The 13,006-nt window shown below is 41.7% G+C and overlaps 1 protein-coding gene across 3 annotated transcripts; it reads left to right on the top strand.

Annotated features, from left to right (window-relative positions):
- Nucleotides 1-18: 18 nt before the first annotated feature.
- On the top strand, nucleotides 19-12,935 carry CYBC1 (cytochrome b-245 chaperone 1). Of its 3 annotated transcripts, none has more exons than XM_074846840.1 (7): nucleotides 19-170; nucleotides 2,931-3,061; nucleotides 4,250-4,291; nucleotides 5,508-5,581; nucleotides 6,621-6,717; nucleotides 7,975-8,116; nucleotides 8,700-12,935. In XM_074846840.1, the coding sequence occupies exons 2-7, from the start codon at nucleotides 2,977-2,979 to the stop codon at nucleotides 8,827-8,829; spliced, it is 570 nt and encodes a 189-aa protein (XP_074702941.1). In that variant the 5' UTR covers nucleotides 19-170; nucleotides 2,931-2,976; the 3' UTR covers nucleotides 8,830-12,935. The 3 variants fall into 3 exon arrangements, with proteins under 3 accessions (XP_074702941.1, XP_074702939.1, XP_074702940.1); XM_074846838.1 differs by having other exon boundaries at nucleotides 7,972-8,116; XM_074846839.1 differs by lacking the exon at nucleotides 19-170 and adding an exon at nucleotides 443-558 and having other exon boundaries at nucleotides 7,972-8,116.
- The last annotated feature ends 71 nt before the right edge of the window (nucleotides 12,936-13,006 follow it).

The following is a 13,006-nucleotide window of genomic DNA, read 5'->3' as shown; positions in this document are numbered from 1 at the left end:
TGGCCGCTGGCGCATCCGATCCTCCCTACGCCGGGCGTCGCTCCGGCCCGCCCCGGCGGCCGCTCTGGCCGCGCTCTGTGGTTCGGGGCGGCGGGGCTGCAGGAAGCGGCGGCGTCCGGGCGTCCCATTCAAAGCGCGGCCGTGCGGGTGTGCTGCCGCGCCCCGGGCAGGTACCGCCGGCGGGGCTGGGGGGCTGATGGGGCGCCGGTCCGTCCCGGGACGGGGGAGGATGGGGGGGGGGGGGGCCGCGGCGCGGGCCCGGCGAACGGGAGCCGCTGTGGAGAGCCGCGCTGCGCCGCCCCTCGGGAAGCCGTCGGCTGCCCCTCCAGAGCTCCGCGGGCGGCTGCGGCTTCCCTCGGGGCCTGGCGGGGGTACGGCGGAGCCGCTGCGGGCGCGTCCCGGCTGAAGGGCTCGTGGTGGCCACACGTGGGGGAAGAAGAAACGAGCCTTGCTTTGGTGTTGGCAGCGCGCTGCAGAGCCTGTCCCTGACGGGATGCTCAGCGAGGGAGAGCAGGCAGGGCATGGGTGGCATGGGGGAGGCAGGTGCAGGATTGGGAGGTAAAGAAACTCAGCCCGGCGCGTGGTCCTGGCGTGATACTTGTAGTGCAGGTGCTTGTTTGGGTACCTTTGGCCAGGTCACCCTCAGTCGAGAGCTTGGAGGAAGCAGATGAGCGTTTATTTTGGTGCTGAAGATCAGGTTAATGTTAAACGCAACAAATTCAAGCAAAATTAGCTGCCCCAAAATATCTTTCTTTCTGCAGTCGTAAAATTGTTATAGTGAAACTTTTGTGTTCATTTAAAGGCACGTTCGTGACTTTATTAAGTGTAACTTTAAGAAGCAGCTTTGGTGCTTTTTATTCCCTGAGGCACTTACCTTGCAAGCAGCAGCCTCTGTGAGACGACGCCATTGATTTTTGAGCGTCCAACATTACGCTGATACTGGCATTGGCATGATTGAACTTTACTGAATGAGTGGGAGGGGGGGAATATATCGAAGTTTGCATTGATGGATTTAACTGTTATGTATGTGAATTATGTTTTAAGTAAGGTTGCAGTGTTTGTGAGATACAGCCACATTTCTGCAGTGATCTTTACATATTTGATAACTTGTTGGTATTTTTTAGGTTGCAGGCAGGAGAAGGCTTTGTATGTGCAGAAATATTTTCTGATATGTTGAGAGCAACTCACTGGAGTAATTTGAAATTTAAAACTTGATGCTTGACATCCGGAGGAGATGCAGTGTGTCTTCTGCTTAAGTGGTTTTGTCTCTTTTGGGTTCCGATTCTCTTAGATGTGTTGCTAAGAGATTAAAATCAAAGTCATACGTGTTTTTTATTTAACTGAAAAGACTTGGTTAAACCTGCTTTATTAAATGGAAAAAAAAATCCCCTGGAGCTCTGTTTCTAAACTAGCTAGTTGGTGCAGAATTGCAGGAGTGTCATGTAGTATCTGAGAACAGCAAGATGACTAAAGGACTAAGAATCACATACTTTTCTTCTGTAAGAACCTGGGTATGCTTGGGCCTGCTCTACTAAGTGTTTTTCATGGTTATTCGAAAAACCTGTTGAATGTTGGTATTCATCTGGAAGCACGTTATCATGGGCAGCTAACAACAGCTTAATGCCAACGTCCTACCATCTGGTTCTGTGGGCAGAAGAGTTGGCTATTTAATGATTAAAGTACTGAGTCAATCGGAGTTGGTGTTTGTTGTCTTCAACAGTAAATGTTTAATGCTCCTGCATTTCCCAGAATGCTTCACACTATCAGTGTGAGCTTCATCGCACTAATTAGAAAAGTAGATATCCTTTTTAGAAATCCCTTTTGAGGAAGTCTACTGAAAACCCACTACCTTAAGTGGTACGAAGGCTGTAACAAAAAAGAGCAAAATAGAAGAAATTCATGATGAAGGCCAAGGTATAACCTGCTAACATTATGACACGTTGCTTAGCACATGCTCTCGCTTCCTATTTACCTTTACTGGATTGTGGTCTTCATAATAATAACAAGCATCTCTACCAGTTTGTACAAGAGAAGCAGTAAGCAGCCTGTCCTTTCTCTAGTGACAAACCAGTTCAGCTGGTCCTCGTATGCCTCTTGCATCTTGTAGAAATCAGTCTTTATGCTTGTGCTGATAGTATTAGGGTAAGAATGGGGTTTGCGACAGAGCTCACAATCATGCCAGAATTAAAACCATTTTATCCTGTAGATAGTAAAAAACTTGCTGAAAATCCTGCATGGGATTGCCCAGCTCTTACTGTTTTTCATTAGTACCCATCTTTTTTATCTCTGCTGTTAGTTTCTGTCTAGGCTGAAGGCATGGTTTTGTTGAGGAGAGACAAACAAATTTGTTGAAAACTCCTGTTTTTTTTCTTGAGTTGGCCTGAAAGATGGGAATGCCATATACGGCATTATGTGACACGGGCAGTGCAACGCTGAGGCTGTAACCCTTGCTGGTCTGTCATTGGGGAGGAGAGACCCAACTCTGTCTTGCAGAAGGCTGCATGGTCCTGCATCACCTGCCAGGCCAGTCCCTCATGGCAGCCTTTGCAGTTAGCAGAAAAAATGCAGTTAAAGAACTTTTTATTTGTTTGAAGTGCTGCATGAATTAGCAACAACATTGTTCCAGGTTCTTGTTTTTCACATTTTCTTCTGGAATGTGGTTGTGATAGAAAGGAAGAGACTTTTACCCCCAAAGTGAGAAGTTTCTTGAAGAGTTCAGATTCCTGTTGTGCAAGTCTTCATGTGACAGTTTTTCTTTACCCTTTTTTTAAGTGTGCATATTGCTGTTCTTCTGAGGAAAAGACTGTGTTCTTACCCTGGACATCTTTTATAGTCTACATTGAGACTTGATAAGTCCTGAAAAATGCTAGGAAGGGAGAGTGTTTGAGTTGACAATTATTTTAAAATCTTATTTTTTTTTTTTTGTTCAGTGAGGTTTCATGAGTCAGACTGGGCTGTTGGGAGTTTCTTCTGAAGATGTACATGTTGGTGGAAAACCGCACGAGTTCTTATCTTCATCTGAAGAGGTCACCTGGCATCCGATCATGGTCTCTCTTTGTTGGTAAGGCCATAATACTCCTCAGTTTATTTCAGAGCTTGCTTTAAGGGAAGGGAGTCACAGAATAAATTCCTGAAAGAACCTCTAACAAGAGATGGCTGCCTTTCAAGCATTTTTCCAAGAAGAGGAGTCGTCATGCTTTGAACTTCTCCTTTAGTGTAGCCACTAAATGAATGTGAAATCTCCTCCTCAGTGTGGTAGTTTCACTTTGAGACTGATAATTTTTCAGTCTGTTATCTGCAGAAGCTCAGAGACTCATGGACACAATTTTAAGGAGGTCCTGAAAGATCAAGAAAAATAAGTTTATTATATGCCATATAGCAATATAAATGTGAAGCTTTTGAAAGGGATGCATACTTACATTGAAAAAACATCTAGGTTTTCAGAAACAGAAAAATCTGCAGTTGAGCGATGCGGGGGTTAGATCTTGCGTGTGGTTGACAGTGAACTCTTAACAGCATTGTGTGTATGCAATAGGAAGTCATACAGGATGTTCTGAAAGGCGTCTGTTTTTAAACACTACTGAATATGCAGAAAAAAAAATGCAGTGGTACTTCTTAGGACCACACTGAGAGAGCTGGTGGGGAAAACAGCATATCCTGCTTTCCAGCTGAGTAGATCCCCTTGCAGTAACGCTACAACGTTGTCATTGCTTTCAGTGATGTCTTGTCAAACTCTCACTGAGATGAGATCTTTGCAGTTGCAAAGCCCTCTGGGGCATGAGGCACTCTTTTGCTGCTTCCTCCTCAATGGCAGAACGGAGCTGGCAGCTTCTGACACAACTTTATTGCACAAGTTTTCTTTTTAACTCCACAGAGCACTTAGAGGGGAAGAATAACCGTTGTAGTGTTTGTGTTAGCATGCCCACAGTTGTACTGCACTTGAGAGGAAGTATGGTGTAATGGTTAAATTGAGAGTCCCTCTGAAGTTCTGTTCCTGATTCTGTCATGACCTTTTTATTTCTAACCTCAAGTCCCTGTGCTTTTAGTGTCTCTGCAGAATGGGAGATTTTTTTTTTATACTGAGTTCAGAGAAGAAATAACTGACTTTCATATAGTGATCAATGTTGCAATCACATTTGTCCCTTTTTTGAAAAGTGATCAACTTGTGAATATTCATGTGTTTTTCATCAGGGAATTTTAGATGGTTTGAGCTGCTTGGTTGTTCTAATTCTCTCCTCTCTCCTCCTAGGAATAGCCTCCATCGGTTTGGCTGCTGCTTACTATAGTGCAGGTAATGGCCTGTATTTTTTTGAAGAATTGTTTGTGTCCTCTTGATCTGTTTTTCATGCTGATGACTCTTCTCTGCAGCTTCTGTCTGTCTGGCCATACAAAGTCAGTGTAGGTACCTATCACACTTTGTGGCACGAATATTAAAATCCGATCATAATTGCCCGTGTATGACTTACTGTGCTTTAATGCTCTATTTCTTACTCAGCCTCCCTTTCCATTTGCAAGAGTATTTTTAATAATGATATTTAGTACTCTGTGGCATTTTGTACTTTCATGCCACCATAATGAAATGATTACCTTGCCTTTGATGGAAGTGCTCTGTTTCTCTGGAAACTGTTAAATCATCACTAGCAGAGATTACTCATAAAAACACCTTTAGAGAACAGCTACTACTGCTTCCTGCCCCCCCACCCCCCCCCTGCAATAGAACAGACTGCACCAAATGCCAGGTGTCCTTCCACCTATGGAATTTATCCTGAAGGGTGTCCTGTGATTGTCCTGCTGCATCCTGTTAACATCAAATTTTAAAACTTAATAGTGTGTAGGAATATGCTACCAATATAATCAATGTATTTTTATTTAGAGAGCAAAGTCCAGTGAAAGCTGCTTGAGACAGCAGCTGTATCAGCCTTTTTTTTTTTTTTTGAGACATTGCAACAAAGTTTTCTGAAACAATACTGAGCACAGTTCTACTCTGCTTTCAGTAAAAGCCTGAGTAAGCAAATTGCTTAGGCAGCTATATGTAAACATTTCCAGGACAATAAAATGCAAATGTTTGTTTGTCAAGAGGGCTGACTGCTTCCTTTTATGAAGAAACATGTTTGCTTCAGTGAATTTCTATTGTCCCTCACCCTTGTCCTCTGCAGCACAAATATTTGGTAGTTGAGAGCAGGTTGAGAGTTGTGTGGATGCCTTTGCTTTTAGGGAAGAGGAAGATGTGTAGTGATGTTGTAACCTTGTCAATAATACATGTGCTTACAATTCTGCATGGTTTGGAGCCCAGCATAGATGAAATATTTGAAAAATGTGTGAGGAGTTTCTGTATTTTTATCCTGGGAGAGAGCTGTCAAATAGCTTGCATTACAATTAAAGGCAAAAATGTTGCATCAGAGAAACCTTTTTTCCTTTTGTTGCCTTTAAAGGGAGCATGTTGCTTTTAAAACTGTTTGAATACCAAAGAAGGAAAAAAAACCCTAAACTTATGCTTTTTTTCGCAGACAGCTTGGCGTGGAAACTCTTCTATATGGCTGGGTGTTTCTTTGTGGCAGCACAGAATCTGGAGCAGTGGGAGGTAAGATGCTGAACTTGGGAAATGAGGTCGTGCAAGTTTAGAAACAGTTGGCAGATGCTGACTCCAGCAGCTCCATGCACTTGCTCAGTCCAAACAGACAAGTTACACTTCTAGGAAACCCTTCGGGTTTGCTATACTAGGACTAGAATTAGGACAACAACTCTTTCACTACACAAACGTGAAAACATGAAGCGAAACATGAGAGTGTTTTTAAGGGGACACTTGCCCCAAACTGTTTTGTGGCCTTTTCTTTCTCTTATATAAAAGAGGGAGAAAGAATAGCACATTCAGCTGCTACAACATGATTTCGTGCTTACCAGTACTTACATTCCAGCTAATGACAGAATGACCATTAAATAGGGTTAGGTCTAACCTTCCAGGCTACTCAGCTGTTTGCCACTGGGAAAAGAGTGATGTTTGTGAAGCTGGTTTATAATCTCGTGGATGTTGATTTGTTGGGAGTTGGACTGAGAGCAATAACCCGTTATACAGGCTTGTCACCGACCCAAGTTGTTATTAGAACAAGCAACCCACACATGTGAGACATCCTCTTTTCATTGACTGTCAGGGATATTTTAAATCTGGTATAAGCTTGGCCCATATAGCACAACACTGGAATTTTGGTGGAGTTAGTGACTGTGTTAGTGAAAAGTGTGACTAGAACTTATGTTCACTGTGTGCTTATACTGTAGGCCAAATACATACACCAGTAATGAAAATTACAGGAGCTCCAAGTTACTGTTCAGATTTGATTCCATGCAGAGTTTTATTACACAAAGAATGTGGCAAGAGGGGCAATGAAACCACCTTTAACTCTTCCACCAGGAGATACAAGTCTCTGTTAAAGCCAAGAGCAAGATTGTGATTTTTCACAGCCTAATAATAGAGGAATGTCTCTAAAATAGCTATGTATTTTTCTGTGTTATCAAGATTATTTTCCCACATGACTTTTTTTATTTTACTTTGAAGCATAGCTACTGATGGTGTTTTTAAGAAAATGTTGATTTTTTTTTTTTAAATTTATTTTTCAATTTCACAGGAAGCTGTATTTGATAAGAACAAGGGAACAGTCTGCCTGAAGACATTCAACCTTTACAAAAAAATACTGACCTTCTCAAAAGGAGGCAATGAACAAGGTGAGAAAGTAGGATCTGTGGTAGCAAATGTGGTGAGCAGACAGAAGAAATGCATACATTTGATAAGCTTCTCTGGAGTTCTGTACTCAAATTAGTCACATGTGTTTCCAGATCTGCTTTGTTCCCAAGCAGCAGATGTAATAATCTGTCTTTCAGGACCCAAACGTTTTTCCAGGTTAGGGTGCTGAATGCATCTTGTTAGTTATTTTAATCCAAGGTAACTAAGCTTACACACTGCTTTCCATAATAGTCTTAGCCATTCCTTTGGGATGTTAATGTGCAGGTTTACATTTCCCTTGGCTAGCCTGCTTTGCAGGTGGAACTGGTGGAAAAACTTAAATTTTGGATCCAGGAGTTGAGATTTCTGTAAACTAATCTGGTTTTGATATCAGGCAAATCTTTAGATATCATATGCAAGCAGACATGTTGTATCCTGCAGATATATAATATGCATTTAAAACAGCATATTCAGTAGGCTCAGCTTAATGCAGTATCTCATTTCTTTTAAGCTTTCTCTTGAAGTATAGTACGTGACTTGGTTGAGTCACTGAGACACAGGAGCTCCATTGCAAACTAAAAGTAGGATCCTCTTCAATGTCAGATTTTTAAAATTCTACTTGCTAGTCTAAATCAAACCAACTCTCAATATACTTAGAAAACTGACAACATTTAGAATGTTCTTAAGGCAAATTGATTTTTAAACAGTTCATTTTGGAGATGGAAGATGAGAGATGTGGAGAGAAGGGTGTTTAATGTTTCTGAACTTTTCTTTAGGGTATGTTTATATGTTGAAGCTGAGCACATCTCTTCCTGAGAGGTTACTTGGTAATATCTGTTTCAGGTACTATTAATGTGGGGATGCAGAGATCAGCAGATATTCTGAACAGTTAAATTTTTCAGTATTTGTTCTATCTTGGTAAACTTAATACCTGTTTACCTACTCTGTACAGAAAAATAGTTAAAACTGTCATTAGAGTAAGTGTGAAACGTAAGTAATAAACTAATGGTCCCCAGTTTCTGAGAGCAGTATATCTTGTTCATGAGGGTCTACACCAGCTAACACGTGCTGTAATCTCCTCTTGTTTGTTTTGCCTGAACAGCTCAGCAATTGTGTGCTATTGCAGGACTGCCCTGGTTGTACGGGATCAGAGCAATAGTCCTCGAGAGCACAGAGTCCCGGTCACACAAGTCACTAGTAGCAGTGCTGGGAGTTTAATGCTAATGGACTGTTTTGTTTTCTACATCTGTTTACAGTAGTGGCTCTACTGAACGAGATCCGAGATGTGAATGTGGAAGAGGAGACTGTGCGATACTTCGGGAAGGGTTACCTGGTTGTGCTACGATTTGTCACTGGATTTTCCCACCCGCTGACTCAGAGTGCAGTGTTGGGCTGTAGAAGGTGCCGTGTGGACTTTTTTTTAAATTAGAAGTGTAAGGTGGGAAATAACCAATCGTATGGGTCAGTAATTGCCAACTGTTGAGACTCAACTCTGTTTTCATACGTGCTGATATGGTCTTGTGTTACTCAGTTTAACTTTTTTTAGGCCCTTTAGTGCTTTCAGTTGCAGACATTTGGGTAACATATCTCCCATCAGGAGACTGCTCACATTTAGATACCCAAGATCCCTTTAGTGCTGCATGTCTGCTGTAGTTACCTTCACTAGCTCAGCTGTGCAAGGGCAGAGGGGATTAATTCTATTTTGCAAACATGCAGTGTATTTATCAGTTAACAGAGGGTTTATTTTAGGCATCAATAATAAGGAATCTTGCAGCAGGGACTGTGGGAAAAGGATTGATTTGTTCTGATGTGGAAGTAATGGCTTGGCTTGAGACACCTTCACAAGTGGGATGCTGTCAGTCATGCTCTATGCCATATGTTGACCGGCCCTTCAAGCGGTTATTCTCAAAAATTAGTGTGCCTGTTCTTGTTTTGTCAACACCACATTTCCACTAACTCTGACATTGTTTCTTCTTTTCCACAGTGATGTGGAAGCAGTTGCCAAACTCATTACTAGTTTTCTGGAACTGGACAGAGTAGAGAGCCAACAAGATCTCTCTCAGAGCAGCGAAACGGAGGCTAGCGATGCAGATGAACCACAGGATAAATATTAATAGTCATCATGAGCTGAAGAAAGCAGAGGTTTTCAAACATCTGGAGAATATACTGATGGTTCTTCAGAAAAAGAAATCCCTCACAGTCTTGACCTGGGCATTTCTCTACACTTGCATTTACAATGGGAGGAATCTCTCTTAGGGCACCTTTTTTAGTGCTAAACTGCTTCAAGATCCACACTCCCCGTATTGCTGTTGTAGAGTCCAAACCAAATTCTGTTTTGTTTGCTCCTTTGCCTTAGTTCCTCTATGTGGACACTGCTGGCTTTTGAACTTTGTCAGTTCATCAAACTTGTCTAGGAATAGTTATTTATTAATGAATTAGTTTGAAATCATTTATTGCTTTCCTGTTAATGAAGTGGAGATACACCTGTAAACTTCCACTTACGGCAAACATCTGCTGCAGGTACAGTATATGAAATGTAGAAGAGCTGAATTTGTAACTCAAACACAATGCCTTGAGGTTTTTCTTGAAATCTTATAAATGACTGAATATATTGCTAAATTGGTTTTAAGCAGCTTGATATATGCAGTTAGGTGATGCAGAATAGTGGCACTTTTATATTCTCTACTACTGACTTGCCATTAGATACCAGTGGAAATTAAAGTTTGCGTGACTGTCTTGGAATTGGAAACATCGGGTTGATCAACTTGTTATATTGTCTTACTTTTCTTGAACTTGCCAAGGAGCCATAAGTAGTAAGGAAAAATGATCACGATGGTTCAAAATCTTTGGGATATTCTAGCTTAATCCTGTTCTGCTTAAGTTCTGGGCATAGGCTACCCCAGGACAGAATAACCTTTTTCTAGACCTCAACATTTACTATTTTAACTGTGTATTTAGCGAGAAAGAAAAGCGCATCTGTTACTTTAGGTAGGGAAAAGACTGATGTCAAACAACATGGTAGCCTAGATTTGTTTAGTATTTCCTCCCTTGAAATGATACCGAAGTGCTAAATAATATTTTTAAGATAGCTGGGATAGATTTGACGTGTACCCATGTTTTACTCCAGGTGTGTAGTGTCCTCTGTTCTGACCAATGATTTCACAAATAGTTAAAATATGAATTTTCCAATATATTTTTGAAGGAAAAGCTACCTCTGTTAGTCAACATGTTCCATCTGGAATGAAAACTTCATCATGCCTGTATCGACATTAAAGTTCACCAGGTTTTTTTAGGAATTGTATGGTCTTAAGGGCTAAATTAGAAAATACTGACACAGTTACTCCTAGGAGATCTGAAGGGGGTACAAGGTAACTGTGTGGTCTGCTTTCATATTTGGCCAGCAGCAAATGTTTTCTGGCAGCAGTTTTCTCAGGACTTGAACCTGCATTCTTGTTTCAAAGCACTCTACCTCTACAGAAAGCAAGCTATGAAAAGATCTCAGCAGAAGGTGTGTCCTGTTGTGTGTTCCAGCTGTGTCTGAAACTAAGCACATGCTTCTCTGACCAAAGAACGGGTTGTACCAAGATTTCACTTCCAGCCATTTAGACCTAGTATGTGAGCTGTGAGACAGATGCTCTCACTGCCAGTTTGAAAGGGTAATCAAACTGTAACGGGGAGACAGCTGTTGGTGCAGCTTGACTGCAGCACAGAAGTGGGTCCATTTCTGTTAAATATGAAAAGAAACTTGTAATTGCATCAGGTATCAAAGCAGACCTCTGCCGATAAACATGCTTGTGAAGTCCAGTGAGTTGGTGGGCTAATCATGTGGCTTTCAATCTGCCCCACATCACTGGAATTGGGAAGCTGCTATGTGTGACTGTCAGAAAATTAGGCTGCAGACAATTAGCTAAATCTGACCTTTATTCTGAAGCACAGCTGTAAGCTAAGAATAATCGTCAAACCTGTTTTTAAAAAAAATATTGCAGGGTGTAACACTTTAGAGAGTTCTTAATTTAAATCCAGTGTAATATATGCCCTAGGTGGCACTCATTTTAGAGAGAGGAGAATGAGATTGGGAATTGGGAGAACGCTTCCCCCCCGCCCCACCCTGTGTAAAATGAGAATGTCAAGTGTTCCAAGGACTTCCAGTAAGAAATACTGAAAAAAACCTTGACTATTTAGTGGTATAATGTAAGCAGAAGGGCTCAACCTGCAGATAACGGCTGCTTTGTAGCCAGGATATTCAGAGGGAGCACACGGTATGGGTGTGCATTGCACTTACATTCTGAGTCCACAGATTTGACTGTGGATGAAATGGACAAAACTGCCTGCGTTCAATCTTAGCTATACTGGGGTTTTTTTGTATTTCCATGGGAGCTAATATGCTGTGGAAGATACAAACCATGCTGTGGTTTTCCAGTTAAATCAGCTTTAGAAAGGTACGTTTATTGATCTAACCCTACACTGCATCATGTGCCCTGCTTCTGCTGAGCTCTACTGTGTGTCTAGCTTGTACATTCTTGATGTTAGTGATGTATATACTTATGGACTATGCAATATCATTATATAAAGACTAAAACAATCCCTAGAATGCAAATCCCTAGAAAGGGGGATGACCTATAGTAAGATACAACACAGCTTGAAATACATTCTGTGGAGTAAGTTGCATTTTGAGTTGATGTCCAATGATCATCTCTTTAAAGATGTTCGTTAGTGTCCCCCTCACACCTCAGTCCCCTACTGATGGTGGGTGGAAGGATGACTGCTGCATGCCGTCTGTGTCGAGGAGAAATGTTTTGACTCCTCAGCCTTTCACTTGGAACAGCTGGTGTAATCCTGTCCTGTGCCATTTCCGTTTTGCATTTGGCAGCTCCGTGGCCATCCAGACGAGTACAGTTTCAAATGGGAACCTGAGTTCCGTAGGCTGAGCTACGTGAAGGGGGACTGAGTAAATGTTTCCAACGCTGCGGGCTCTGCCTGCAGGCCGTGTGTCGGGCACTGCTGGCTGATACGGACAGCTGGGAGCTGCTTCTGATACTGACCTACAGTGCAAGCAGAGGACGTCTGGCCTTGGCAGTTGGATGCTGCGCATGAACGTGTATCACAGGCTGATGTGTATTTCCCTTGATCTAGGTTTTGGGCTTCCTGTCTTCAAAACCTGTTTGTCTTTTGTACTTGGAAGACATAGCCAGATTTTCATGTTTTGCAGTAACTGTGTGCATGGAAAATTAACTTGCAAATTGTTGTGAACATGGATTTGGTTATGGCCATGTCTGTGGACTCCTCAGCAATGTGATTCAGCTTGAAGGAACTGTCTAGAACAGCAGGTGCTAACCTGGGACAGGTTCTGTTCTTCCCTCTTGCCACTAGTCCTCTCTCTGCTCCTCTTTTCCTGCCCCTTTTCACCATTTTGCTGAAGAATTTTTTGGATGGTTTTCCTCACTTCTCTTGGACCTAGCATACTGAAAGGCCCAGTAAATGTAGTCTTACGTGTGCCTGATGTAAAGTGGCTTGTATGAAAAGGAATGATGTCAAATACTCCTCCTAGAGGAGTATTACAGGTGAATTTGTTAGTTTTTGCATCTCGGGCTGTCTAGTAATTTGAGACTAGACAGATGTAGTTTGACTTACAAATGATTTGAAAACCTGCGTAAAAGATCTTAAGTTAGATCTAACTCCTGCTCCATAAAGCCAATGCTTTCTATGATGTCCTGTAATAGAACTGTATCATAAGCACCATTTGGCAGATGCTTCAGCTTAAACTCGAGTCGCACATCTGAAGTTACCTGCACGTATGTGGCTGGATGGGATCACGGCCTTAGCTGTCACACTGAACAGCCAGACTGCATGTTGTACAAAGGGAGAAAGTTGCATCATCTCAGCTATAATCTAAATTTCTGATGTTTTACAGAATGAGATATCCCAGTAACTAGGATCAATTGTGCAAGTCTCAAAGAAAATCCAAATATTTATACCATATAGCTGAGATCTGACTCTTGTGCTGTATTTATGAAGTTACACAGATACCAAAACCTAAGCTGGCTTACATAGTAAAGAGTGCTAGTTCTGACACTGTAGTAGATTGCTGAGATGCAAAAAGACTTCTGGAAAATGTTTAGAAATCGCTTTTCTACTTTAAAACTGCAAGTAGATTTTCAGCAAGGCCTTGTATATTGTCTTCTTAAAACAGGTCCGTTGATAAAATCAACTTTGATAACTTGTTTTGTGTCACTAGTCTTTTTTTATTTTTCATTAAAATGTATTAAACTATACTGATGGTTGTGTGAATCA

This window comes from Strix aluco, chromosome 21 (genome assembly GCF_031877795.1).
Source record: "Strix aluco isolate bStrAlu1 chromosome 21, bStrAlu1.hap1, whole genome shotgun sequence".
Classification (NCBI taxonomy): domain Eukaryota; kingdom Metazoa; phylum Chordata; class Aves; order Strigiformes; family Strigidae; genus Strix; species Strix aluco.
This window is presented reverse-complemented; position numbering and strand designations above follow the sequence as displayed.

Excerpts from the sequence above, each read along its gene's own strand:
- CYBC1 (XM_074846838.1), top strand. The coding sequence starts at position 2,977 with ATGTACATGTTGGTGGAAAACCGCACGAGTTCTTATCTTCATCTGAAG. Across the intron at positions 3,062-4,249 it reads ATCATGGTCTCTCTTTGTTG|GAATAGCCTCCATCGGTTTG; the intron begins GTAAGGCCATAA and ends CTCTCCTCCTAG. Across the intron at positions 8,117-8,699 it reads GCAGTGTTGGGCTGTAGAAG|TGATGTGGAAGCAGTTGCCA; the intron begins GTGCCGTGTGGA and ends TCTTTTCCACAG.